This window comes from Carlito syrichta, unplaced genomic scaffold, assembly GCF_000164805.1.
Source record: "Carlito syrichta isolate Samal-C Ts95f unplaced genomic scaffold, Tarsius_syrichta-2.0.1 Scaffold308121, whole genome shotgun sequence".
In the NCBI taxonomy this organism is placed as follows: Eukaryota; Metazoa; Chordata; class Mammalia; order Primates; family Tarsiidae; genus Carlito; species Carlito syrichta.
Window position 1 is genome coordinate 200,990 of NW_007252217.1, and position 26,104 is coordinate 227,093.

Here is a 26,104-nt window from a genome sequence, read left to right on the forward strand (position 1 = left end):
GGAGGACACAAACAGGGATCAAAAGCAAGGGCTCCATGTGACCCCAAAGCTACCAGATCTGTCTTGGGATGTTTAACATTTAAATACAATATGGAAGAGAGTCTGGGTACACACAGAAGGCCATGAGAGATAGGGACACTCAGGACACTTGACATGGCAACTGTGATTGGCTGGCATACATGTGGGGCTGAGGAAGTTTCTCTCATGGATGAACAACGCTTAAAAAGTCCTCAAAAAGTTTTAAGAGCTAAGGAAACACTCTCTCTCTCTCTCTCTCTCTCTCGCCCCAGAACTCATTAATGCCTCCAACTTGCATCTCAGTCAACTACGCATTGGCTGAGCTGAACTTTGCAGTGAAACTGAGCAAAGCCACTCGTGCAACAGCAAAGTGACATGTAAACATCATCAGCAAGCGTCCTCCAGAGCTCAGGCTGCTACCGTATGTTGTCCAGATAATGCACTTCCGGGTAGAGGCAGTTGACGAGCAGAGCCAGGAAGCTATTCCCATCTTGGAGGCAATGGCCGGGGTGCTTTATAAACTGGCAGGCCTGAGACAACTGCTCCTGGAATTCCATGTACTGCTTGCTCAAGGCCATGGACTCCAGGACAGTCAGGGCCTAGGAAACATGGAGATGAGAGTGTCAGCTGCACAGGCAGGCATGAGGACTGCGCGGATGCCACCATCACCACAACTGAGCTACACCTCACAGGGAAGAAGCCCATGTCTGGGGTGAGGAGTCGGAGGCAGGCGATGATTCCCATGATTCCCCACCATGGGGGCCATAGGCCCACCCTGGCCTTGACAGCACCCGCCTTCCCGCCCTGGGCCACTTCCCAGCCCTTCCTTGCCAAGTGCCACTGCTATGCATGCTGGTCTTGCTGCAGCCATGTCCCTGGCCTCATCCTCATCCTCCCTACTCCCCTGCAGGTCCTCCCCACCAGCCCCTGCTCTCTCTTCCTAGAGCCCATGCAAGTCACACAAGGAAGCCGTTTAACACGTTGGGTTACGTTTAATGTATTTCACACAGGGAAGCTGTTTAATCTGCAGTTGGGTTTATTCCTAGCCTACAAAATAGCATGTTAAACTATCTATGCAATGGAATTCTACAGAATTCTATGAAACCCAGGGCTAAGACATTGAGGGCAGGCGAGAAGGCTGCCACATCGATCAACAAGCAGAAGAACAAGGGCTCTGCCAATGCATCCCACACATAGCACAGAGTAGTGGGAGAAGGTCCCCATGCCTCTCTCCAGTACAAGAAAGAAAACGCCCTGACTCCATGATGTTAATTAATGCTTCCTTTCTTCCTAGGAGAAGGGAAAGGGAAGAAACTGTAGGTGGAGAAAACAAAACATCAGAACGTGGCTCTTGGAATGAGAGTTTTGTTTTCCAACTGGGGAAGACCTACCCTGGGTCCTCCCCATGTCCCTCTTACTGGGCACACACAGCCATGGAGCCCCTAATACTCCCTGCTCCATCTATCGGGACTGCTGTACTAGAGAACACAAGTGAGGTGAAGTTTACTTGCTTCAGAAAACAGGAGCAGAAGGTCTTTCTGAGGATGGTGACTGAACTAGAGGCTTAGAGGTAAATGACCAGCAGCTGTAGAGAAGCCTCAGGGTTAGTAGGAACACAACAAGAACTTTGGTACCAAGTGAAGAGCTATGTGAACAGAGCTCAAGCTCAGTCAGGGCTCCAGGGAACAGGCACCCCATGAATTCGTGTCCCTGTCTCTCTGCCCTCCATTTCTTTGTTTAAATATAGCCCCTAGATGGCCTACTTGGACAGTATGCCTTAATCATTTTCTATAAAGATGTCTTCTTTCAAGTCTGAAAATTCTGATGACCAGCACACACAGGACACTCAAGGAGGTATCACATGAAGTCTAAGAATGCAGCTAGGGAAGGCAGGCCTGGGTGGCCCAGGACCCTAGGTAGTCCACAGGAAAGCAAGACACTCAACTGTACCCTGCGCTCTTGCACCAGCCCTTGGAAGACCTGCCTGCCCACCTGATGATCCATGGAAGACATGGGGACTCAGACAATAGCTGTCCAGTTAGCAAATGATGAGTGACAGGCATCTTACAAGCCAAGATCCCTGGGAAGACACTGCCAGTTGTTTTGCCTGATACTTGCTCTTAATAACCAAGGTCTCACCCTGCCTATGGCTGGCAAAACGTGACAAAACTGCACCAGACCAGGAGCTAAGAGGTTGAAGCACTGACCCCTTACAGAGATGGCCCCACAGGGGCGGGGAATGGGAGAGCCTGGAGCCAGCTAGCTGGGAAAAACCCCAGCCCCAGTGCTCACTAGCTGATGAAAGTCCACAGGAACCAGGTGCTACATGCTGCTAGTGGACGCTGTGATTTGGGACAGACTACTTGACTACTCTCTCAGTCTCTGTTTCCTCATCCACAAAACCAGGGTAACTGCAGTTCCTGTGCTGAGGATTAAATGAGTGAAAGCTTCAGTTCATTAATATCAAGTGAGTTAGACCTTAGAACTGCACCCGCATTTCGGGGGCACTCAAGAAAGTTGCCCTCATTTCGCTCTGCACACCTGTGCACCCAGCCCTAGCTGCTCCCAGTTTATAGGAATGGGACCATGTTTTTAGAAGGAACTAGCTTCTTACAGCTAACATCCTGTCCCTGACAGGCTACTGCAGCATCAGCGGGAATGGTCAGCCTTCAACTCATGAGACAAGAGTCAGTCCCGAGCCCATATCCTTCTTGGCCAAGTTCCATCCATCCCAAGGTCCAGGTAAGGACATGTCACACTCATCACAACTGAATTTGATCCTGACCCGGCCTGCCTGTGGCTTTACCTCCACAATGACAGTCACACTGCTCTAGGCATGGGTCCACTCCAGGGTGTTAAAAGGTAAGGTGGGCACACTTCCCAGAGAGCAAGACACGCAGGGTAGCTGTGCTGCTCAGAGCATCATGTCTCAGCATATCCAGGCCGGAGCTGCCACTGAGCACTTCTGGAAATGCTTAACCCTTTGCTACCAGTACTGACCTGCTGAGCTTTTGGGGTTAGCTGTAATTCAGAACCAGGCTTCAACCGGATCTGGTCTTCAGCAGGCACCTGAACTGAAAGGAAGGCAGCCATGCCTCGGGCAACCACTCGGAACCTTGGACGTGAGACAGCAGTCAGAAGAACATGACTATTAAAATAGGTGTTTACAAATGAGCACATCTTCAGTTAAAAAAGCAAGACTTTTCTGTTAAAAAAGGTGGCTCATGCCTGGAATCCCAGCATTTTGGAAGGCCAAAGTGCCTGAGCCCAAGAGTTTGAGACCAGCCTGGGTAACATAGCAAGACCCTGTCTCTAAAAAAGTTAAAAAATTAGCTAAGCATGTCCCAGGTACTCAGGAAGCTGAGGAAGGAGGATCACCTGAGCCTAGGGGTCAACACTGCAGTAAGCCATGGTTGTGCCACTATACTCCAGCCTGGACAACAGAGTGAGACTCCGACTCAAAAAAAAAAAAAAAAGGCAAGATAAACACATTTCCGGATCTACTATGTTGTCAGCCTCTTCAGGAAAATCTTCAATATAATCAAGGAGCTTTAATCCTCCCTTCCATTATTGCCCCCTAAGCAACACACATACAACTCAGATCCCAGAACGAGGTAAGGATAGGCTACCCAGGCCTCATACACTGCTGGGGGGCATGATTGGGGCAGGTGCCTGGAAGCCAGCTGGGCAGTTCCTCAATAGTGAAACATGGAGCTCCATGTGACCCAGCCAGTTCACTCCCGGTGTAAACTCAAAACACAGACATTCTGGCAATACCCTGGAAACAAATATTCACAGCAGCATTCTCCACAATAGCCAGAAGGTTGAAACAATTCCTTTGTCAGCTAACAAAGGGATAGACAACACATGGTGGACAGCGGAATATTCCTCAGCCATAAGAAGGAGTGAGATACTGATGCATGCTATGACACAGGTGACCCTCAAAAACCTCATGCTAAGTGAGAGGTCAGCCCCAGAGACCACACACAGTGTGGCTCCATTTATCTCAAGTATCCAATATAGGACTTAACCTGTCAAGTCACAATGTCAGTCAGTGGTTGCCAGAAACTTGGGGGTTGAAGGGAATGGGGTGACTGCTTAATGGGTGTGGGGCTTCTTTTGGGTGATGAGAATGTTCTGAAACTAGACTGTGGTGATGGCTAAAGCAGTGACGTGAATGCGCTTAAGGGCACTGAATTGTACATATCGAAACAGTCACCTTGGAGAGTGATGCATTGCCTGTTTTACCACAACCTCAAAAAAAATAAATAATAAAAGCACCCAACTCAAGCAAAACACACCAGCAGAATGGAAGTAAAACAAAATCACACTGTCCTGCTGCCTTCTACCACAAAGACACATAATACTGGCGGGTGTGGAATGGGTGGCTCCCAAAGTCACTCCGCGATGGACTGGTCAACAGAAGGCATGTTCAGTATGTGATGCACACTCCCTTCAGCAATGGTGAGGGCATGGCAAGACAGCCTGGATGCAGGCATGAGGTAAAATGGGGAGCGACAGCAAAAGCTTTCACACCTTGGAATTTCTAGCAACAAAAATCCAGACTTGCTGCACAGTCCTTATCCTTCTCATCGGACCTTAACCCATCTCGATGACGCGATGGCCACTAGACCAGGTCCCTCCCAACTCCAGTGCTCACAGGAAGCAGCTGGCTGGGCCTTTTAACTAACCTGGCACTCCATTCATCACTGGCTCAAAACCAAAAGGAAACCCACAGTGCAGTCAGGTTGTGAAGTTAAAACACAGCAAGAGATCCTACTAAAAACACACTGTTTGAATTTAAAAATAAAGACTTTTTGAAGGTAAGAAAAAATAAACATGTGCTTTAGAATGTCAAGATGAGACTCGTTTATTTTCATGACTCTCTAGAAATCCTGGATCCTAACTTAAAGCCTTTCTAAGTCCCATAGTCTGTAAGCAGTGTGGAGTCTAAGGCCTATAGGGGAGTGTGGCAGCAGGGCCCTCCTTACCTGTTGGACAAGGGTGACTTCCGGCCCAGCCCAATTGCCCCCAGGAGCCCAGAGCTGAGCCTCTCCTCAGCCAGGAGGCTCTGCCTGCTCTGAAGCATGAGCAGGACTCGGATGATGGACTCTGTCAGTACCGAGTCATTCTGCTCTGTCTGAACCAGGGACAGCCGCAGGACTTGGTGCCACCACAGAAACAGCTTTGCCTCTTCCTCCGTGGAGCTGGGGACAGCACCAGAGAAAAAGCCAGTTAGAAGTGGATTTTCCCATTCCTGCTTAACGGAAGTCCACACATGAGCTTGAAAGAGACACTGGGAACGTGAAAGGCTGTTAAACAGTGGAGTCACGGGACTGCAGAAACTGCCTGTGGTGAACATGGCTGCATGCCCCCAAGCAGGGCAAATGTTCCCTTAATCCATGACAGCCCTGTGAGACAGAGATTATTACCTCTACTAGACCAGTGAGGAAGCTGAAGCTTAGGGTTTCAAAATGCCAGTTTTAGGAAACAAAAACCTGTTCAAAAAAAAAATTAGCCCATGAAATTAAGTTTCTCTCCAAAACAGTGTCACTTTGTCTTGAGCCTTGCTTTTGGTGCACCACTTGGTTCTGTGAACTTGGACATGGACTCAAACCCACAATTCCAAGTGAGACCAACATGGTGAGCTGCCGGACAGCCAGGGGTCATATACCTGGGATACACCTGCTCCAGCCACTGGCTCAGAAGCAGCAGCATCCTCATCTCATTTCGTAGAGTCTGCTCACTGTTCAGGCGCTGCAGCAGGTACACGTACAGGGTCAGGTAACTGCCCAGGGCCAGGCATTCCTGCAGGAACTCCTCCACAGTGAGCTCGGGCACCTGCAGGGATAGCAGGATGGGACCCCACCCAGGGTTCTGATTGAGGGAGCCTAGGGAAAGAACATAGAGAAGGGACACCGAGACATAAGCAAGAGGCAAGTGCTTAGCAGCCCTGATGACTCTCTTCAGGATACTTCTAACCTGGCCCTAGAGGCCCCAGAAGTGAAACGTACCTGGGGCTCAGCCTGGAATGGCCCTATGCAAGGCCTGCCCCAGGCTAGCCACTGCAGAGGGTTAGGAGTCAGCACTTAAGGCTGCATATTTATATGTCACCTTTCTCATCACATTATGACTATGAAGGGCGCATGGAGACATGGTCTGTCCCGGCCAGTTTCAACTTTAAGACCATCTCTAAGTATGCATGAACATGTTTCTCAAGGGAAACTGTCACCATTCGATCCATTATATTTTTATGTATCCAAGCTTAGTTTGACTCACCTCTGAAAAGTCATTAAACAGCAACATGAGCATCCCACCCCTACCTACCACTCTCAAGAGAAACCATTTGATTTTTAGTAACCCAAGTGGATTTGCTGCCCTAATAGTTCTCCATATTTGGTGGGGGAGTGAGGGTGGGGTGGTGGTGACCAGCACCTCCATGGGCTGCTCACAGGTCAGGCTGGGACAGGTGGTAGGCATGGGAGCTTCCAGACCCCATCACATGCCCGTCTTCCCTCCCACTGTCTGCAACACAGTATGTGCCCACATATCACAGCTGAGAAGTGCTGTTCTGAGCAAGCATTAATCAGTCTAGACTGTCTCCATAGCCCTAAAGTATAGAGGTAGAAGGTAGAAAAAATTTCAGAAGGAGGGGAGGAGTGAGTGGGAGTGAGTAACCCCTTCATAATAGCTTAAAAGGTGTAAAAAGAAGCAACTGTAAAAACTTCTTTGAAAACTCTTTTCACCAAAAGTGACAAAAATAGTGAAAATGACCCTAGTGGATCTTGATTACACAGATGCTTGCTGAGGATGGTGCTGGGCCTCATAACACAATCTGCCTATCAGAATGGCTTGGTGTGACACCCCAAGACCAACATCAAATGAGTCACAGCCTGTCTCCCTGGAGACATGGGCTGTACCAGCAGACACAGTCAGTGGCCCTCACACTCACTGTAGACTTTGCTGCACAGCACCTGTCTGTCCCAAAACACCTGCAGCACTGACAGAACAGAAAATCAGAACACAGGAGCCCTCACTGGGAAGTCTTTCTGGATTCTCCCATCTTTCCTGGAAAAGCCAACACAAGACGAGCAGGAGACAGCACCCTGACCTTCTCTGAAGTAGGCGGCGATGCAGGCTTCTGTGGTCTCAGCCATGTGACGGACGGATGCCAGGCTCTGGCAGGCAGCGGTCAGGAGCGGCAAAACCGCCAGCCCATGCACGTTCTGGCCAATCCAGGCCCGGACGCTGCCCCGGAGGAACTCTGCCGTCGGGAGGGTCGCGGTGTTCATCATCATGAGGACCTCCATGAACAGGCTGCTGAGGGCCATGTGGCGGGCCTGGCTGTCCATGTCTGGGAGGACACAGACAAACACTGAGGAGGCTGCCAGAATGCCCTGGATATGCTCAAGAGTACCAATGGTGCTTGATCTTAGCTGCGCAGGCAATTTATACAGGTCTAGCAGCTGCCTGACTGCAGCGCCAGAAGAAGGCTGCAGACATGTTCAGCTTTTATGGACAGGAGGCGGCACATGCTTTGTGAGAGCAAAAGCAGGAACTCCCGTGAGCCCCTGGGCACAGCAGTGTGACAGAGTAACACCTCAGTAAACAGAATGTATCAGACTGGTGTGAGAGTAACATACTTTTCAGAACACCTAGCTCATTTTCATCTTCTAGCCTTTGCTCATGGAAGACCCAAAGCAGGTCTCAGCAGTCATTAAACAGCAACATGAGCATCCCACCCCTGCCTACCACTGTCAATATTCTAAAGTCACTTACACACGATGGAAGTCAGAATGTAAAACTAAACATAAATGGAAGGAAAACCCTTTTCAAAGGTTCCCAACAGCAGTTCTTTTATTTCTTTGTTTTTAAATAACAAAAGTGGATGGACTGGTAACAGAAATGAGTCCTTCAAAAAAACCTGGAAGTCAAGACCATAGAACAAAGGAAAAAGGATGAACTTGTTTGATGATGGACATGCAGATATGCAGGAGCAGTCCATTGAGGTAGACCCCTCTTTACACTCAGAGACAGACATAGATTCCTCTTAGAGATGGCAGGTACCACTTTGCCAACTACACTCACTCTCCTCCTGTTGAGAACTTTCTTTTCATGGAACAGAACTGTGGCTTTCATACCACAGGATTTAGTACTTATGTCAATGAGAATCAGAGATCTTACCCACCACACCCATCAAGACAAATCCACACACTTTTGGGGGATTAAAGAAACCCTCACTCAGTGTCACTGTAACTGAGTGACCTACTTATTACCAAGCAAGGCTTTTAAAAGGTTGAAAAGAGGTCAGGCTCAGTGGCTCAGCCTGTAATCCCGCACCTTGGGAGACTGAGGTGAGTAGATTGCCTGAGCCTGTGGGTTCAAGACCCACCTGGGCAACTTGGTGAGACCTCATCTCTACAATAAATAAAGGCGTGATAGCGTGCGCCTGTAATTCCGGCTACTCAGAAGGCTGAGGTGGAAGGATCACCGGAGCCCAGCAGGTTGAGGCTGCGGTGGCCGGGAGCGGCCACTGCACTCCAGTCTGGGTGACAGAGTGAGACTCCAACTCAAAAAAAAAAAAAGGTTGGAGAGAGACAGTGGCAGTGTATGTTGTGTGAACATTTATTTTTTGTGTGTACAAATACTCTCAGTAATAGAGATCTTATCTCAGAATTCCAACTGAAAAGCAATTTCAACTTTAATTTACCTTTTAATTATGACTCATAAAAACTGCTGCTGTGAGCCTCCCAGTCAACTCCAGCCTCTCCCCTTCCTGTTCCTCATCAACAGGGCCAATACGTTTTTCTAAAAGCCGGATCTGATCCCATCACTCTTCTGAGTAAGATCTCTCTAGAACACCTTCTCCCCTTTCCCTGGTCGGCAATTATCCCACCTTCTGTTCCAATCACACAGGACCAATGCGGCAACTTTCTCCAGCACTGCCTGATGACTAACCTTTCTCTCTTGAACATTCACTGATGCTGCTGACCTGCCAGGCCGGTGCTAAAACTGTACCTGTTCTCTCACTCCACACTTGACATATCTACATGAAAGAGGAAGGATGATTAACAAGGTCTGGGACTTTTTCATAGGTTTGTTAGTCAATTAGAGATTTTTCTCTTATAGAATGTTGTTGCAAGGGTCTTGTCCATTTCCTTCCTACTGAGTCGTCTTTTTCCCTTGTCTTACCCATTGTGCCAATCTTCATTTTCACATCTGATAGTCACTGATGCAGCTGGGTCTCACTCGACCATCCTGCCAGCAGCATCCTGTCTGCCCTTCCTAGTCTACACTCCTGCTTCTCTCTGTGAGCTGCTTCTCTTGGACAATGAATTATCCCACTTTCCCCCTTCTAGTTTGGAAGTCAACACTCTTGGCACTCCAAGAGGGGTTACCCTGCACAGGACAGCATGTACCCTGACTGGTCAAGGTCAGAAGTTAACTGATTCCCCAACGATGCAAAGACTTTGGGACATTCTAACTCCTTCCCCTTCCCTGCCACTGCTATGAGCCAGTGAGACATCGATACCATGACTATAATTCATACAGTCAGATTTCATTTAGATCTTATTTCCCCACTCATGAGCAGTTCCATTGCTATTCACTCTGTTCCTTCCTGTTTATCTTCTATTATTTCCTTCCTTCTACAGTATTTGGTTGTTATTTTGTTGTCTGTTAGAATAACCTCTTAAGTTACATTCTTATTTATTTATTTTTAGACACAGAGTCTCACTACGTTATCCAGGTTGAATTCGAACTCCTGGGCTCAAACCATCCTCCCACTTCAGACTCCTGAGTAGCTGAGACTACAAACACCTGGCTTTATCTTATTAATTTTCACTTTTTACACAAAAATTCGCTCTAAATGGATCAAAGACCTAAACATAAAATTTCAAACTGTAAGAACCTTAAAAAATGCAGGAGACACTCTTATGGAAGTTGGAACTGGCAACCGATTCCTGATCAAAATCCAAAGTGCCCAGGCCATAAGAGGTAAGATAAACAAGTGGGACCTCATTAAACTGACAAGCTTCTGCAAAGCCAAAGAAACCATCAAGAGAGTAGGGAGACAGCCCACAGAATGGGAAAAAATATTTGCCAACTACATATCTGACAAAGGTCTAACATCTAGGATCTACAAGGAACTCAAACGTGCTGAAAGGAAAAAAACAAACACCCCCTTTAAAAAGTGGGCAGAGGACATGAATAGACACTTCTCAAAAGAAGATATACAGGCAGCCAACAGACACAGGAAAAAGTGCTCAGCCTCACTCATCATCAGACAAATGCAAATCAAAACCACACTGACATACCACCTAACCCCTGTAAGAATGGCCATCATTAATAAAACAAACAACAGATGCTGGCAAGGATGTGGAAAAAAGGAACACTTCTACACTGCTGGTGGGAATGCAATCTAGTATAACCTCTTTGGAAGACTGTGTGGCGATTTCTGAAAGAACTAGAAATTGACCTTCCATATGACCCAGCAATTTCCCTACTGGGAATATACCCAGAGGAACTCAAATCATTCTCCAAAAAAGATACCTGCACACGTATGTTTGTTGCAGCTCTATTCACAAGAGCAAAAACATGGTACCAGCAGTGTTGCCCATTGAAGCTGGACTGGATTTTTAAAATGTGGTACATATACACAATGGAATATTATGCAGCCATAAAGAAGGACAAATATATGGACTTTGCAGCAAATTGGATGGATTTGGAGTCGATCATACTCAGTGATTTATCACAGAAACAAAGAATTGAATTCCGTATGTTCTCACTCATAAGGTGACCTTGAACAATTATAATGCTATAAGAAAGGAACTGTCAGTAGTGGAAAACTATCAGGGGAAGAGGGGTGTGGGACTGGCAGCTGAGGGAAACTGCTAGGGGAGGGAGGGATATACCTCATCAACAAGGGTACCTGCATGATCAATGTTTGTATACCTAACCCTGAATTGTACCCTACATCTTTATAATAAATAAATTAATTAAAAATTTTTTTCACTTTTTAAAAAATTCTAATATAAGCATTCAAGGCCATGAAAGTAAGTCCTACTTTGGCTGCATGTCACAGACTTTGATGTACTCTATTTTATTATTCAGTTATAATTTGTTTCTATTATGATTATCCTTTTGCCCATGTTATTTAAGTTTGCTTCTTAACTTCAAACACAATAGTTTTTCCCCCAGTTATGTTTTGTTACTAGTTTCTTTCTTTTTTATTTATTTCTTTATTTATTGAGAGGATAGAAAAGCTCCCAGAGCAGAAGGGGACCTGAGGGGGTTGCCCTCGTTACTGATTTATAAAGTTCATTGCACTGTGGTCATTTCTTTGAGATTGGTTGAGACTTGCCTTAAACCTACTATGGAGTCAAATTTCTTAAATGTCCCAAATGTGATTGACATGGTGTGTGTTCTGCATTCAGAGGGCACAGCACTCTCCACGTAGCCATGATACTGAACTGTGCTAGTCAAACTTCTCACAGCCTTACTGATTTTCTGTCTGTCTGACATATCAGTTACTACCTATTTTTTGTCTACTTAATCAATCAATCATGTCTCAATTACTGTGAGATGTGCATTTAAAATCTGTGAATGAACTTGACATTTCTCTTCCTAGATCTATGGATTTTCACTTTCTGCATTTGCATTTCTATTGCGTTATTAGGTACAAATAGGTTGGTAATTATTCTATATCTTGCTGGTGAATAAATCTAAAACATAATTAAACAGAAAAGAAGCATTAGTAGAGATAAAAAGTTTCAAATTTACTCTTTATCTCTACTAATGCTTCTTTTCTGTTTAATTATGTTTTATCCTGCAACTTTAAGGCATAAAAACACCTAGAGATCATTGGCTCTTGTGATGCTTCTGCCTGGCAGTTCTACTGGTCTAATATCAATAAGCGATGGCAGCTTTCTGTCTAATACCTGCCATCTGAGCACCTTCTGGAAAGTTCTCTACAGGCTTAGGCTTCAGATGTGCTTCTATCAATGGCATAAAGCTAGATGCTATTGGTCTGACAAGCTTTGTCCTTCAAATTGAGCACCAGTCTATCCACATTTACTGATGCATTTGAATCTGGCCATCTTACCTTCTCCATGCTTCTTTTGCCTTCTTTGGATTGGACATATCTTGGCCGTTCTTTTTTATCTTCCTCTACTAACTCCTTGGAAATTGTACATTTTCTTTCTTTTTCTTTTGGTTAGTGTCTTAAAATTTTTTTTTTTTTTGAGTGGAGTCTCACTCTGTTGCCCAGACTGGAGTGCAGTGGCACGCTCCTGGCCACCACAGCCTCAACCTGCTGGGCTCTGGCGATCCTTCTGCCTCAGCCTTCCAAGTAGTTAGAACTACAGGTGTGCGCTACCATGCCCAGCTAATTTTTTGATTTATTGTAGAGATGAGGTCTCGTCAAGTTGCCCAGGTGGGTCTCAAACCTGCAGGCTCAGACAATCCACTCACCTAAGCCTCCCAAAGCGCGGGATTACAGGTTGAGCCACCGAGCCCAGTTAATTTTTTTTTTAAAAGAGACGGGGGCTCTGTGTCACCTAGGTTGAAGTGCAGTGATGTGATCATAGCTCATGGCAGTCTTGAACTCTTGGGCTCCAGTGATCTTCCCGCCTCAGCTTCCCATCTATAGTCCCCCAGTCCCACCTCTACAGAAGAGTGTCACTATGCCTGGCTAATTTTTCGTTATTGTTTTGTAGAGATAGGTTCTGACAATGTTGTCCAGGCTGGTTTCAAACTCCTGGCCTCATGTGATCTTTCCACCTTAGCCTCCCAAAGTGATGGGGTTACAGGCATGACCATACTCAGCCTTTTTTTTTTTTTTTGAGTCAGGATCTCACTCTGTCATCCAGACTGGAGTGATGTGGCATGATCACAGTTCACCGCAGCCTTGACCTCCTGGGCTCAGGCAATCCTTCCATTTCAGCCTCCCGAGTAGCTAGGACTACAGGTATGCACCACCAAGCCTGGCTAATTTTTTTTTTAATTTTTGGTAGAGATGGGATCTCATTGTGTTGCTCAGGCTGGTCTCAAATTCCTGGATTCAAGTAATCCTCCCACCTCGACCTCTCAAAGTGCTGGGATTACACATACCTGGCCTTTAACAATTTTTGTTTTTTGAGTTGGATTCTCACTCTTGTCACCCAAGCTAGAGTGCAGTGGCACACTCGTGGCCACCGCAGCCTGAACCTGCGGGGCTTAGGCAATATTTCCACCTCAGCCTTCCAAGTAGCTGAAACTGCAGATGCATACCACCATCCCCAGCTAGTTTTTGTGATTTACTGTAGAAACGAGTCTCACCAAGTTGCTCAGGCTGATCTCAAACCCCCAGGCTCAGGCAATCCTCTCACGTTGGTATCCCAAAGGGCTGGGGTTACAGGCTTAGACACCGCACTCAGCCTAAAATTTTTAATCTTCAAACTTTATCTTTTTTTTTCACTTTTTTATTATAAAGATGTGGGGTACAATTCAGGGTTAGGTATACAAACGTTGATTATGCAGTTACCCTTGTTGATGAGGCATGCCTCTCCCTCCCCTAGCAGTTTCCATCTACTGCCAACCAAACTCCCCCTTCCCTGACAGTTTCCCACTACTGCCAGTGCCTTTCTTACAGTATTTAATTGTTCAAGGTCTGCTTATGAGTGAGAATATATGGTACTCTGCTCTTTGTTTCTGTGATAAATCACTGAGTATGACCAACTCCAGATTCATCCAAGTTGCTGTGAAGTCCATGTTTGTCCTTCTTTATGGCTGCATCATATTCCATTGCGTATATGTACCACATTTTTTTAATCCAGTCCAGCTTCAATGGGCAACATGGTTGGTTCCATGTTTTTGCTCTTGTGAATAGAGCTGCAACAAACAAACGTGTGCAGGTATCTTTTTTGTAAAATGATTTGAGTTCCTTTCTGGTTATATTCCCAATAGGAGAATCTCTCTACCCTTTCAAAAAATATAGAACCTTAGAATGCTTAATTCAATCTCCTTCCTAACATGCTTTAGCATTGTCTACTGGGACAAGCACTCCCAGTGTTCAGTGAAAGTATCTTCACTTCATCCTCAGCCTTGAAAGATGGTTTGTCTTAGTTTACAATTCTAGACTCATTTTCTCACTGTAACTAGAAGGTGCTATTCCACTGTCTTACAGCATCCATAACTGCTATTGAGAATCAGCTGTCAGTCTAAGTGTTGCTCCTTTGTAGGTAGTCTGTCTTTCCCAATGTGAAGGCTTTTCCTCTTGTCACTGGTATTCCTGCGGGTTCCCTCCAGTGCATACGGTTGTCAGTTTCCTTCTATTTATCTCACTTGGGACCTGCTGGGTTTATGGAATCTGAGGACTGTTGTCTATGTCAGCCCTGATAAACTCAGTCTTGCATCTCTTCAGATACTGCTTCTCCCAGTTATATATATCCTCTCCTGGAATTTTAATTAGATAAGAGGAGGCATGTTAAACCTTCTCAGTTTTTCCTCCATGTCCTTTAACCTCACATCTACATTCCTTCTATGTCCCTCTGTGCTGCAATTGAGATATTTTCTTCATATTTACTTTCCAGTTCATTAATTTTGTCTTCAGATGGGTTTAATTTTTTGATAAACATATCTATTAAGCTTTTTATTACAATCTTTATATTTTTCAATTCTAGAATATATGATTATCTCAAATCAATGTATTTCTAAATTCCTCTCTTCTTGCTAATATTTTCAAATCTATCTTATTTCAGAAAATATATTAAAACTTTTTTGCTTCCTGTACTAATTATTCCAAAATCTTAAATATTTACATGTCTGACTTGGACTATTGTTCTCTACTGACTTTTGCTTGTGGTACCTTGTTTTCCAGAGTGTTTTGTGACTTTTGTTTTGGTTTTGTTTTATTTTTACTATGAGCGTCTTCAAACTTTGGGACCTGGGTGAAGGTAGCTTTTTCTAAACGGGATCTGTGGGTACTTCCTGCCAGGTGTGGTGGCACTGCCAACACAGAACTACTTTAAATTCTTAGGTTGAGGTTATTGTTTTAAACAATCTAGGTAGTATGAATTTTTGCTTCAAAACCCTAAGGGTCCACTTGTTACCAATATTTAATATAGGGATATCTTTCCCTGCCACACAGACATCTGACTCAACACCACAGCCACGGCAGATGCTTCTTTGCTTCACTCCCACAGGAGCAGGTTTATTTCCAGCTTGTCTTTATAGTAAAGATGTCCTGTGGCTTATGTGTGGGGTCTCCTTCCAGGTACCTAAGTAAGGCAGTTCTGGGCTTCATGGCCTCCCTTAATAGCCAAGAAGGTTCAGCAAGAACCACAGGGTAAAAACCACTTCCCACTCCCCCCGCACCACATGCAGCGCTCCATCCACCTCACAGCTTCCTCCTTTCAACTGGGTTCTGGCCTCTGAGTCTGTTGTATCTTTTTGTCACTCCATTGATAGGTTTAATTCTTAGTTTCTTAAAAGCATTTTATCCAGCATTCTCAGTTGCTTTTGGCAGGAGGGGCAGCCAGGATATCTAGTCACCAGGCTGCTAGGAGCAAAAGTTCTCCATACAAAGTTTCTTTACAAGGCTATAGGCAACTCTGATGTGCTCTCCCAGTTTATAGTCAAAACCTCTGGAAATGCTGCTCAGTGGATGGTCTCCAGTTATCTCCTCATCCCGTCCCTAGATCCAGTTGCCCAGGTAACCCCCAGCCCAGTCCATGTCACACCAGAATCTGCCAGCATCAACACCCACCCCCCAGAAACATGCTGAGTGTCCCTGATATCTTAACACCCCTCTGACCTTTGCTTCTCTAGAAACAAGAGCACAAGTGCCCTGACCATCCTCCTGATCTCCCAGTACCATACACAGAGCAGGAAGGCCCTGGTTACGTGAGCACAGGACTTCCCACTGTCACTTACCCGGCGGATTAAAAACAATGATGTCATCCAAGAGCTTAGACATCTCCTGTTCTAGGACTGCTAAGGTGATTTTTCCATTTTGTTCCAGGGTGCTGAGAAACTGAACCATCTGATGAGTGAAAGCTCGGCTTTTTGGAATGGCATCCTGACAAAGCAAAGGGGCATTCAAATGAATCCAAGCAAGGAGAGTTAACAGTATTCTCTGGGAGCATGGTACTGCCCCAAATGCTTAGATAAAGAGAGGACAGATCAGGAAGCTACATGAAGACCCAAGCCCAGGTGGCCCAAGGGCCCTGTGTCTAGGGATGTACAAATCTGTGGTAGCTGCTACTAGGACCCATGTCAAATTCTGACAGAACATGCTTCCTTTTTTACTATATTAATAACCATATTAATTAAACACTAATTACCTGTCAGAAACATTTCCAAAAACTTTAATGTTCATTATCTAATTCAACTCTCACAAGACCACCAAGGTAAGATATGATTTCCAACTCAGATGAGGAAGCTGAGGGACCTGCCATGATGGACCTCACACTCACACTCACATTCACGACTCTCACTGCTACTCTGCTGCCAAAGACATTCAGATCATGAAAGCAGCAGGCAACCAATCCTTTCAGCCTCTCATCAACATGTGACAAAGACTTATCAAAAGAGAGAAATCAAACAAAAAGCTCTACAAGGCCACCATGACATACCCCTCCAACGTTCTCTGCCTAGCGGACCCCGGTGCAACACTGTCCTCTGCAGCACTTATGCCACTACCAGTCCCCCAAAACATACCCTGCCTTTAAACCAGTCCTCAACTTACCAGATGCTTCTGGCCGTCAGTAGGAACAGAAAGGCCTGCAGATACTTTGAGGAGTTTCACGATTAATTCAGCAGAAGACTCCTTGGTCAGGATGATGGATGGCGGATAATGACTGCTGAAATAACCCAGCACACTTTGATAGGACACAATATCCACAAGATGCCATGAGAGTGAGCTCATCTGTCCAAGGAGACTCAGTAAAGGTGAATCCTAAAAATGAAACACATACTCCTTGAGTTCCGGAGCCCCCGTCTTCCCAGAAATATGTGTCTTGAGCTCATCTATGGAATAGCCACTAAGATGGCCTATGATGAGCACAATTAAAGATGTCCAGGTAGCATCTCCTGAAGTTAGGAGTACTCGTGAAAGCAACAACCAAAGTTTTGGCAAAAATACCTTCATATGAAGATTTATAAGTATTCAGAGCAGTTTTCAAAGGAACTCTCTGCCCTGTTGGCTAGAATTGACTTCAAGAAGCATGCAGGAGATGAAACCAGGAATTAATGAGAAGTAAAATAAAATAGATTAATATATTCCAACTCAGTGTGGCTCCCTTCATAATTTAGCATTAGATAATGAGCTACCTAAGAAAACCAGGCATCTAGTTAAAGGCAAATCTCATATGCCCAACACCTCATACTGACGGAGGCATCAGGGAAGCGACTAAAAAACTCCATCCCACAGTGGTTCATGCCTGGAATCCAACACTTTGGGAGACCAAGGCGAGAGGACTGCTTGAGCCTAGGAGTTTGAGACCAGTCTGGGCAATATAGCAAGACATCTCTACAAACAATCAAAAAATTAGCTGGGCATGGTGGTGCATGCCTACAGTCCAGCAACTCGGGAAACTAAGACAGGAGGATCATCTGAGCCCAGGAGACAGAGGTTGTCATAAGTCACTGTGATCATGCCACTGCACTCCAGCCTGGGACAGAGTGAGATCCCATATCAAAACAAAAACCAAACAAAAAGCCTGACTCCAGCCTAGCAGAAAGCGAGGGTCTAGGGAGCCTGGCCATATCACCACATGCTCTGCACTTACTGCTTGATCTACTAGTTGAACTTCCTTTGCCAATAAAATCATCATGAAAAGAAGGCAGACGATCATGCTGCGGGTTTCTGGGTGGGGACTGGGACTCCAGGCATCGGAGAGCACACTAACCCAATTGACTTCACATAGCACAGACCCCAAAAATAAGAAGCAGCTCTTAGGGCTTCCTCGCTCCACCTGAAAGGAAATGAATTCACATTAATGATCAGCCTTGGGCTGTCTGTGCATCTTAACAATGTATAGAAGTCAATGGCTCCTAAATCCTATTTTTTAAAAACTACATTTTCCTGATTATAATCCACCTCCTAGAGATGGAGACTGTCTGTAATATCTCTCTTCCACACTCAGTATATGTGTTCATTTCTGAATCTGTCTGTTTGGATCTCACTATCTGTTCCTGTAATTCCTAACAAGAGAGGAATGACCTTCCCTAGGCCTGTGGGGGTGGAAAATCACTCCAGCAGGGAGGCGCTGGAGTTTCATCTGTGTATCAAATCCTCAGTTGTGCTGGGGCAGGACAAGGCTGAGATCGCCTAGTCAGGAGTTCCCAGCCTGGAGCAGAAGCACCTGGGAGACCTACGACAATACAGATGGCTGGGCCCACTGCTAGAGCTCTGCATTTCCCAGGTATGAGCAAGCGCCAGGTGACGCTGATACCGCTGTCCTGGGACCACGCTTGAGACCCATGACACCAGTACAGGTAGTATTTCTAGTGCCTGTTTTTATAAAGAGGTCTCCACATCACTAGTCATAATTTTTGATGACTGCATAATGCTTAAGTTTTATTTTAAATTTATTACAGATTGGGAAGGAATGTAATATAAAGTACATAATAAACCTCACAGATCTTTTATAAGCCTACTCCAATACTTCTAATTTGTTTAAAACATAGCTAATCACATTTTTTATTTCAAAATGAAGATGAAAAGCTCCACTCCACTCTACTCATGAGCCCCAGAACATGGTGACCACCCCCTTGTTCCCGCTGCTGTCATGACATTATGCTAACTACTAAATCTCCTCCCTTTTAGAAAATGACTCTTCATCCTCCTTTATAGTCTGTTTTCTTTTTTTTTGAGTTGGAGTCTCACTCTGTCGCCCAGACTGGAGTGCAGTGGCCGCTCCCAGCCACTGCAGCCTCAATCTGCTGGGCACCGGCGATCCTTCCGCCTCAGCCTTCCGAGTAGCTGGAACTACAGGCACGCGCTACCACGCTCGGCTAATTTTTTGATTTTATTGTAGAGATGAGGTCTCACCTGCCCAGGCGGGTCTCGAGCCTGCGGGCTCAGGCAATCCACTCACCTCAGCCTCCCAAAGGCGCGGGATTACAGGCTGAGCCACCGAGCCCGGCTTATGATCTGTTTTCTATCCTCGCCATCAACCCCACAAAAATGTACTTTATTATGCCAAAAAGACACAAGGAATTAGATCCCCAGCTTCTGGGCAGGTCAGGGCCATCTACTGCTAGAATAAACCCCTAGGGACAGACTCTATAGTACCAACAGACCATGCTGTTGGTCTACCTGCTCACAGGCGAGGTCGCGCCCCATGTGGTTAAAACTCCATCTTCTAGCTCTCTAAGCTAACTTTCTCTCCTGTGTTCCTAATGGTAAAAAATATCTACTTACACCAGGCTAAAAAATTACTTTTCAACCCCGAATTTCTCTAGAACAACTGCCCTCAGCCTTCTATAGAGCTCAGTGCAGAGGCATGGCTGACATAAGCAGTGCTATGAAGAACATGGAGAGATTCAGGACATTGTACTAACTGTCATACATAACTGTACATCTACATCATGGTACTTATGATGGCTCAATAATAAATGTGACATTAAGAGTAAACACAAATGAACCAATGATTATAAGCAAATGGCCAAAACTGTCATAAAAACCTAAGCCAGGATTATAAAGGTTTTTGTTTTAAAAAAAAAATAGAAAAACAAAAACAGCTCCAAATGTCTGATGGCTACTGGTTTAGACTCCGCTGCCTGTTTTCTGTAACAATCGCTTCCCCTGCAAGAGCTCCCAGTCCTTGTCTATGGCACTTGTCTCAGGTCATTTCAGGTATCTGTGTGACTGTGATGTATCATTGCTGTCAAATGCATTTGATCTCCTACAGTCTGCTCACTTGCAAAACTGCTCAAGGAAGCTAATGGTTTGAGCACCAACTTAAATTCTGCTTTAGTAGAGCAGCTAACATGAGTAGCCTAATGACATACACACATAAACACTATGAAGAACGAATGTGACAAGGTCATGAAGCTATGTACTCACGCAACATTATCACTAGCATCTAGGGGACAACTGACATATTATAGGTAAGATCTTTCTTTGGGTTTGAGAATGGCCCTGTGATGTTTTCTAGTCATCTAGTGACACGATGGAATGACTTCCAAGGGATGTGCTTTCCATAAGCACCACAGAGGCCACACAGCCCGCTCTGGCACACAATGCCACTGTGCACAACCACCACAGCAACCAAGCTGCTCCCTGGAGGCCAGAGCTCCCCAGGTCGTGCCACACAGAGCAAGGCCCACCTTAAAGAAGGCCTCCATGAGCAGCTGGTCTGGCTGCAGGTCCTTCCACTGGAGCTGCCGGTATGCGCTATGAAACGCATACAGGATGAACTCAGGCATTCTGGGGGCTGTGCACGTGTCACAGTAATGCATCAGGTGCAACCAAAGAGCGCCTTCATCACCTGGTGACAGCTTACCTAGAATTTAGAAAGAAAATGCAGCTGAAGACCTTTGGTTTTTCTTTTAAAAAAAAATTCAATCTGAAGTTTTCATTCTTTACCCAATATAAAAGAATTTCATGTTCAGGGGTGGGAATTATGGGGAGACCACTGACAGATGAATAATAAAGAATGCACTTGAATTACTCGAGGAACTGGAATGCTGGTGTTTTTCCTCAGAACTTCTAAATAGATGGCTCTTTAGTTCAAATACGCTTTGGCAGACAGTTGCCCTCAGCACATACTCAGCCTCATGTGTTTAGTGTTTCATTTATTTGGCACCCTGGAGGAATCCAATATTCCTCAAAAGGAAATGTTCTAGACATTTTTCAAAAGAAGACAAACATATGGCTAATAGGGACATGAAAAATGCTCAGCATCCCTAATCATTAGGGAAAGGCAAAGTGGAACCATAATGAGAGATCACTGCATGCCTAGCAGACTGGCACTTATCAAAGATGAAGACAGCATGTGTTGGGGAGGAGGTGGAGAAGAGGGAACCACCCGCTGCTGGTGGGAATGTAACTAAGCACAGTCCCATCATGGAAAATGACATGCAGGCTCCTCAAAAACCCAACAACTATCACAGATCCAGGAATCACGCTCCTGAGTGCATGTCCAAAAGAACTAAGTCAATATGGCAAAGGGATGCCCACACTCCATGTCCACTGCAGCACGATTCACAATAGCCAAGACATGGAATCGGCCCACGTGTCTGCCAACAGATACATGGATAAAGAAGTGTGGGATGTATGCTGAATGGGATACTACTCAGCATTAAAAAAAGAATGAAATCCTGTCACATGGGAGGACCTGGAGGAAAGATGCTAATTGAAATAAGCCAGAAGCAGAGAGGCACCCTCAGTCATATGTGGAATCTAATAAAGCTGAACTCCTAGAAGTAGCAAGTCAAATGGTGGTTACCCGAGGCTGGGAGAGTGAGGCGGGAGGAAATGAGGGAGTTGCCTACCAAAGGGTATAAGCTCCAGATCGCAAGAGGAATAGGGTTAGAGATCTATTGCACAGTAGAGTGACTATAGTTATTAATAATGCATTGTACATTTCAAAATAACTTTAAGAGCACATTTCAAATGTCTCACCACAAAAAATGATAGACAAAGTGATGGGTATGTTAATTAGCTTAATTGTATCATTCCACACTGTACACTATTTCAAAACATCACACTGCACTTCATAAATGTATATAATTATGATTTGTTAATCAAAAATAATATTCATAAAATTTTTAACCAAAAAAAGTTCTAAGTGACTAAAATTTAGCCCTTGGTGTAATAAAACTAGACTACCAACTGCCATTCACGTAAGCCATTCTCCCACGAATCTCACACTTTTCTGCGACCTGAATTATTTCGTATTATCCTTGTAAGTATCAATTCCTTTAATGGCCCCAAAGACTAATGGCTACAGAAGGCACATTTAATCTAAAGTCAGTGGTTTCAGACTTTCTGGTTCTATGCAAAGAATGGAATGCAGAAACAGAAGTGAGAACCTCACACAAGAACAACAGACACCTCTGGCATTCCTCAACACAGATCTTTTTAAAAATGGCCAGCAAGCACTGACAGTGATCATTTCTAATACTCCTGTGGCCACAATTCCCCAACCCAGCATGAAACAGGAATGTGTGTTCTTAACCTTTAAAACAGGGGTTTAAGGACAGAATTTGTTTAAATATGGATACAAGACAGCTTTGTTTAGATAAAATTGAGTAAGTAGGTAAAAGATATCTGGTATATCCAGACAAAAAGAAATGAGCTCTAAAGACGTGAAAAGACTTAAATGCATATTAAGTGACAGAAGTCAGTCTGAAAAGAATACACATTGTGTGATTCCAACTACATGACATTCTGGAAAAGGCAACACTATGGAGATAGTCAAGAGATCAGTAGTTGTCAGAGAGAAGGGAGGAATAGACAGTGCCTAGAGGACTTTCAGGACAGTGAAACTACTCAGCATTGACACCATGATGGAGGACACATGTCACTGTACCCATGTGCAGAGCCCCAGGATGCGCACACCCAGGTGAAACCTAATGAACAATGGGCTCTGTGTGACGACACCTTACTGCAGGGACATCATTCTAACAAGCGCATTCCTCTGGTGGGGGATGTCTCTCGGGAGGCTGTGTGTGAGGCGCAGATGCATGGGAACTCTCTGTACTTGACATTCAATTTCACTGAGAACCTAACTGCTCTAAAAAATAGTCGGTTAAGCAAAAAATAAAGTCTGTTATTGAAACAACCTGGATGCCATATTATCAACTCCATAACTAAATTCCACACACATGTGGTAGCCAGGGAGGTGTGCCACTTACATTCCCTTTAAACAGGACTTGCTGCTCCAGCTGCCCCAGCTGCCACACCTCCAGGAGCTGTACAGCCTCTGAGTGGAGACCACACCTCCCAGGCAACTTGTGGCCAACTGCAGAGCACAGGCCTGGCTGCCACTGCCCGGAGTGGGGATCAATGATGAAGCATTCTTGCACCAAACTGCACACTGGCATAGTCAGTACCTTCCTAGAGCTGTGTGGGCGGCTGGGGTCCTGCCCTCCCCTCCCATCCTCTCTCCTGCTCCCAGCCCTCTCACCTCACAGGCTTTGCCCCAAATAACTCTGGGATTCTAACTCCATCTTGGTGTCCACTTCTCAAAGACTCAAACTTCAACAATGTATTAAGGAGACTCCAGGCAGGAGGAAAATGTCCAGGCATAAACACACAGAAGTCTGAAGAGCCACACCTTCACCAGGTAGTGGAACCCATCTGAGCAGCACAGGAAGGTACAAGGACTCCTGGGAGCAGTGAGGAGAACAGTATGGCTAGAATGAAGGCTTTTACAAGAAAACACTACCTTGTGTTGTTGACATGCATGGGCAGACACATTGAACTCTGAGCTAAAACAATACCCTTAAAACTTCCTGAGAAGAAATATCACAGGACATAAATTCTAGGAAAATTACACCAGTGTAGGCAAGAACAGAAACTGGAGACAGTAAGAACAGGAGGCTACTGCAAGAATCATGGCTGAGTAGACCTGATAGGCTTATAAGACTCAATGTGGAACTCTAGGATCCCCTGAGTAAAACACGACATCTTTGAAATGCATAGCTGGGTACCCTTCATGGAAGGAAACAGCAGGAGGAGAAGCAAAGAGAGACAGGAAACCAGAGTGTTCAACTGATGCTGAAGCCACAGTCGCCTCAGGACTATTTACTTCCTCGGTTTTAACAGCATAAGGAGATAGAAGACAAGGTCTTCCAAGGACTACATCCTCACTGAAGGGATGACTGGGGGAAAGAGGAAACGTCTCTGCCTTAGCCTAGACTCTGAGTCTGGAGAGAGAAAAAAGTTGAAAATTGAGGCCTGCCTGATAGTGAGTTTGGGCTCTGATTTCAAATAACTTGTTGTGGGGGAAACCCCAAGCCAAGAAAGCAAGTAGTTTCAATGGACAACAAACACAGATCTTCCCTGGACTTGCTGCTTTGCATACTCTCAACCTAGACCTAGCGGGATTTCTACAAGTCAAGTCTGTTCACATATGAACCCACACACAAAATTACCAAACACCCAAGGAAACAAGCCCCCAAGAATGAGTTCAAACGAACATCAAACAGTAGCATAAGGCACCCCCAAAAGAACTTCAGATAATGGAATTATTGCCTACAGATCATAAAGTAAGCATGTTTAAACAGTTTAAGGAAATAGAAATTAGAATCTTAAACAAAAGAGATGATGTTACCAAAGAAAATCAGGGTAGATATGAAAAACAAACAAATAGATCTTCTAGAAATGGAAAATATAATTACTGAAATTAAAAATTCAATTGATGTATTTTAGGCAGATTACACAATAGCTGGAGAAAGAGATTGAATAACTGGAAGACAGCCCTCAAGAAATTACCCGGAATAATGCACAAAAAGATAGAATATATGAAAAAGAGGTTAAGAGTTATAAAGGACAGGAAAAAGTTCAACAGGCAGGGCAGGCAACATTTGAAGAGAGAATGGCTGCATATCTTCCATAACTGACAAACTCAGAACAGCCTCACACAAAAGATAAGAAGTGACAAACGTAATACTAGATAATTGTATTAGTGGTCTTTCTTCAGTCACAGACAAATACCTATCAACTAAAATAAAATTAAATAAATTAGGAAAGCAGAAGCAAAAGATTCACTGAATGACTTAGGAAAAAGAATGAAACTAACCAGAGACAGAGCCAGACATCTTCCTACCTTTAAAACTCTCATGCAACAAGCCAATACAGTCGGTGAATAACTGCACGATGCTGGAGGCCACCACGGCATCACTCTCCAGCCAGGGGTAATGTCGTTGTTGGCTGCTTTAGAAGAGAAAACACATACTTACAAATGGGAGCATCCATGATTAAATCACTGTTGGTCCCAAGAGTCTAGGGCTGGCAAAAGTCCTAGAAAACCCCCCCTTTGTGTAGCCTAACACACATTTAGACCACTTCAAAGGCTGTAAATACTTGAAGGTGAATTGTAGCTTGTAATACAACCCATATTTTATTTTCCCTCCTTTCTTCCCTTTACTTCAATGCAATTAAGTTTTAAAATGTACTATCTAAATAACCCTTAAATTAACATGTTTTTACAATAAATTTAAACCCTTGAACATCTTGGTTATATTTCAAATGCCTTAGAAAAACACCTATTCATTGGGAACCTGGTGCTAGACCAATCACAGACAACCTGCTTCTGGGTCAGGGTTTCATACGTAGTAGAGCAGCTCCCTTGCTGTGATCTATTGAAAGTCAGCCCTCAGACAGGCTCGGTGGCTCAGTCTGTAATCCTGCACCTTGGGAGGCTGAGGTGAGTGGATTGCCTGAGCCCGCGGGTTCGGACCAGCCTGGGCAACTTGGCGAGACCTCATCTCTACAATAAATCAAAAAAATTAGCCGGGCGTGGTAGCGCGCCTGTAGTTCCAGCTACTTGGAAGGCTGAGGCGGAAGGATCGCCGGCACCCAGCAGGTCGAGGCTGAGGTGGTCGGGAGTGGCCACTGCACTCCAGTCTGGGCGACAGAGTGAGACTCCAACTCAAAAAAAAAAAAAAAAGAAAGTCAGCCCTCAACACAAGGGTTTATAAAGGAAAAAGAAAAAAGAAAAACACCTGAAGGTGACTTCAACAAATGGTTTTCTCTACCTAAAGCACGAAAAAAAAATCAAATTTATGTAACAAAAAGATGACCAAAAATTAACAGAATGGGATACAGCCAAAGAAACTATTTTTATGAAAAATTTTAATTCTGAACTCTAGTTCAGAAAATTCAGTATCAAAATAAGTGCCATTAATTATTGCTGGAAATAAACAAGCAGCCAGCATTGTGGTCAGCAGTCTATATACAGTCACCACAAATCCTGGGCTGCAGATTATTCAGGGATAGTCCCATAGCAAAAGCATACATCCAGAACCTCTTACACATTCCCTACGGGGATCTCAAAGCAGCCTGGGTTAAGGCAAAAAGTCTACAAACAGGAGTCAAAGACCTGAGCTCCAGACCCAGCTTTGGCACTACCCAGCCACTGTGAGACTTGAG

At 44.8% G+C, this 26,104-nt stretch overlaps 1 protein-coding gene across 1 annotated transcript in view; it reads right to left on the minus strand.

The window, feature by feature from the left end:
• Positions 1–434: 434 nt before the first annotated feature.
• EPG5 (ectopic P-granules autophagy protein 5 homolog) overlaps positions 435–26,104 on the minus strand; it is a 109,838-nt gene continuing 84,168 nt past the window's right edge. The window contains exons 35-44 of the mRNA XM_008064987.1: positions 24,780–24,886; positions 20,332–20,507; positions 17,787–17,972; positions 16,745–16,954; positions 15,931–16,075; positions 7,130–7,372; positions 5,693–5,909; positions 5,010–5,225; positions 3,019–3,133; positions 435–617 (exon numbers count right to left, since the gene is read on the minus strand). Of these exons, the coding sequence (XP_008063178.1) occupies positions 435–617; positions 3,019–3,133; positions 5,010–5,225; positions 5,693–5,909; positions 7,130–7,372; positions 15,931–16,075; positions 16,745–16,954; positions 17,787–17,972; positions 20,332–20,507; positions 24,780–24,886 (1,798 nt within the window). The remainder of the gene's footprint in view (positions 618–3,018; positions 3,134–5,009; positions 5,226–5,692; positions 5,910–7,129; positions 7,373–15,930; positions 16,076–16,744; positions 16,955–17,786; positions 17,973–20,331; positions 20,508–24,779; positions 24,887–26,104) is intronic.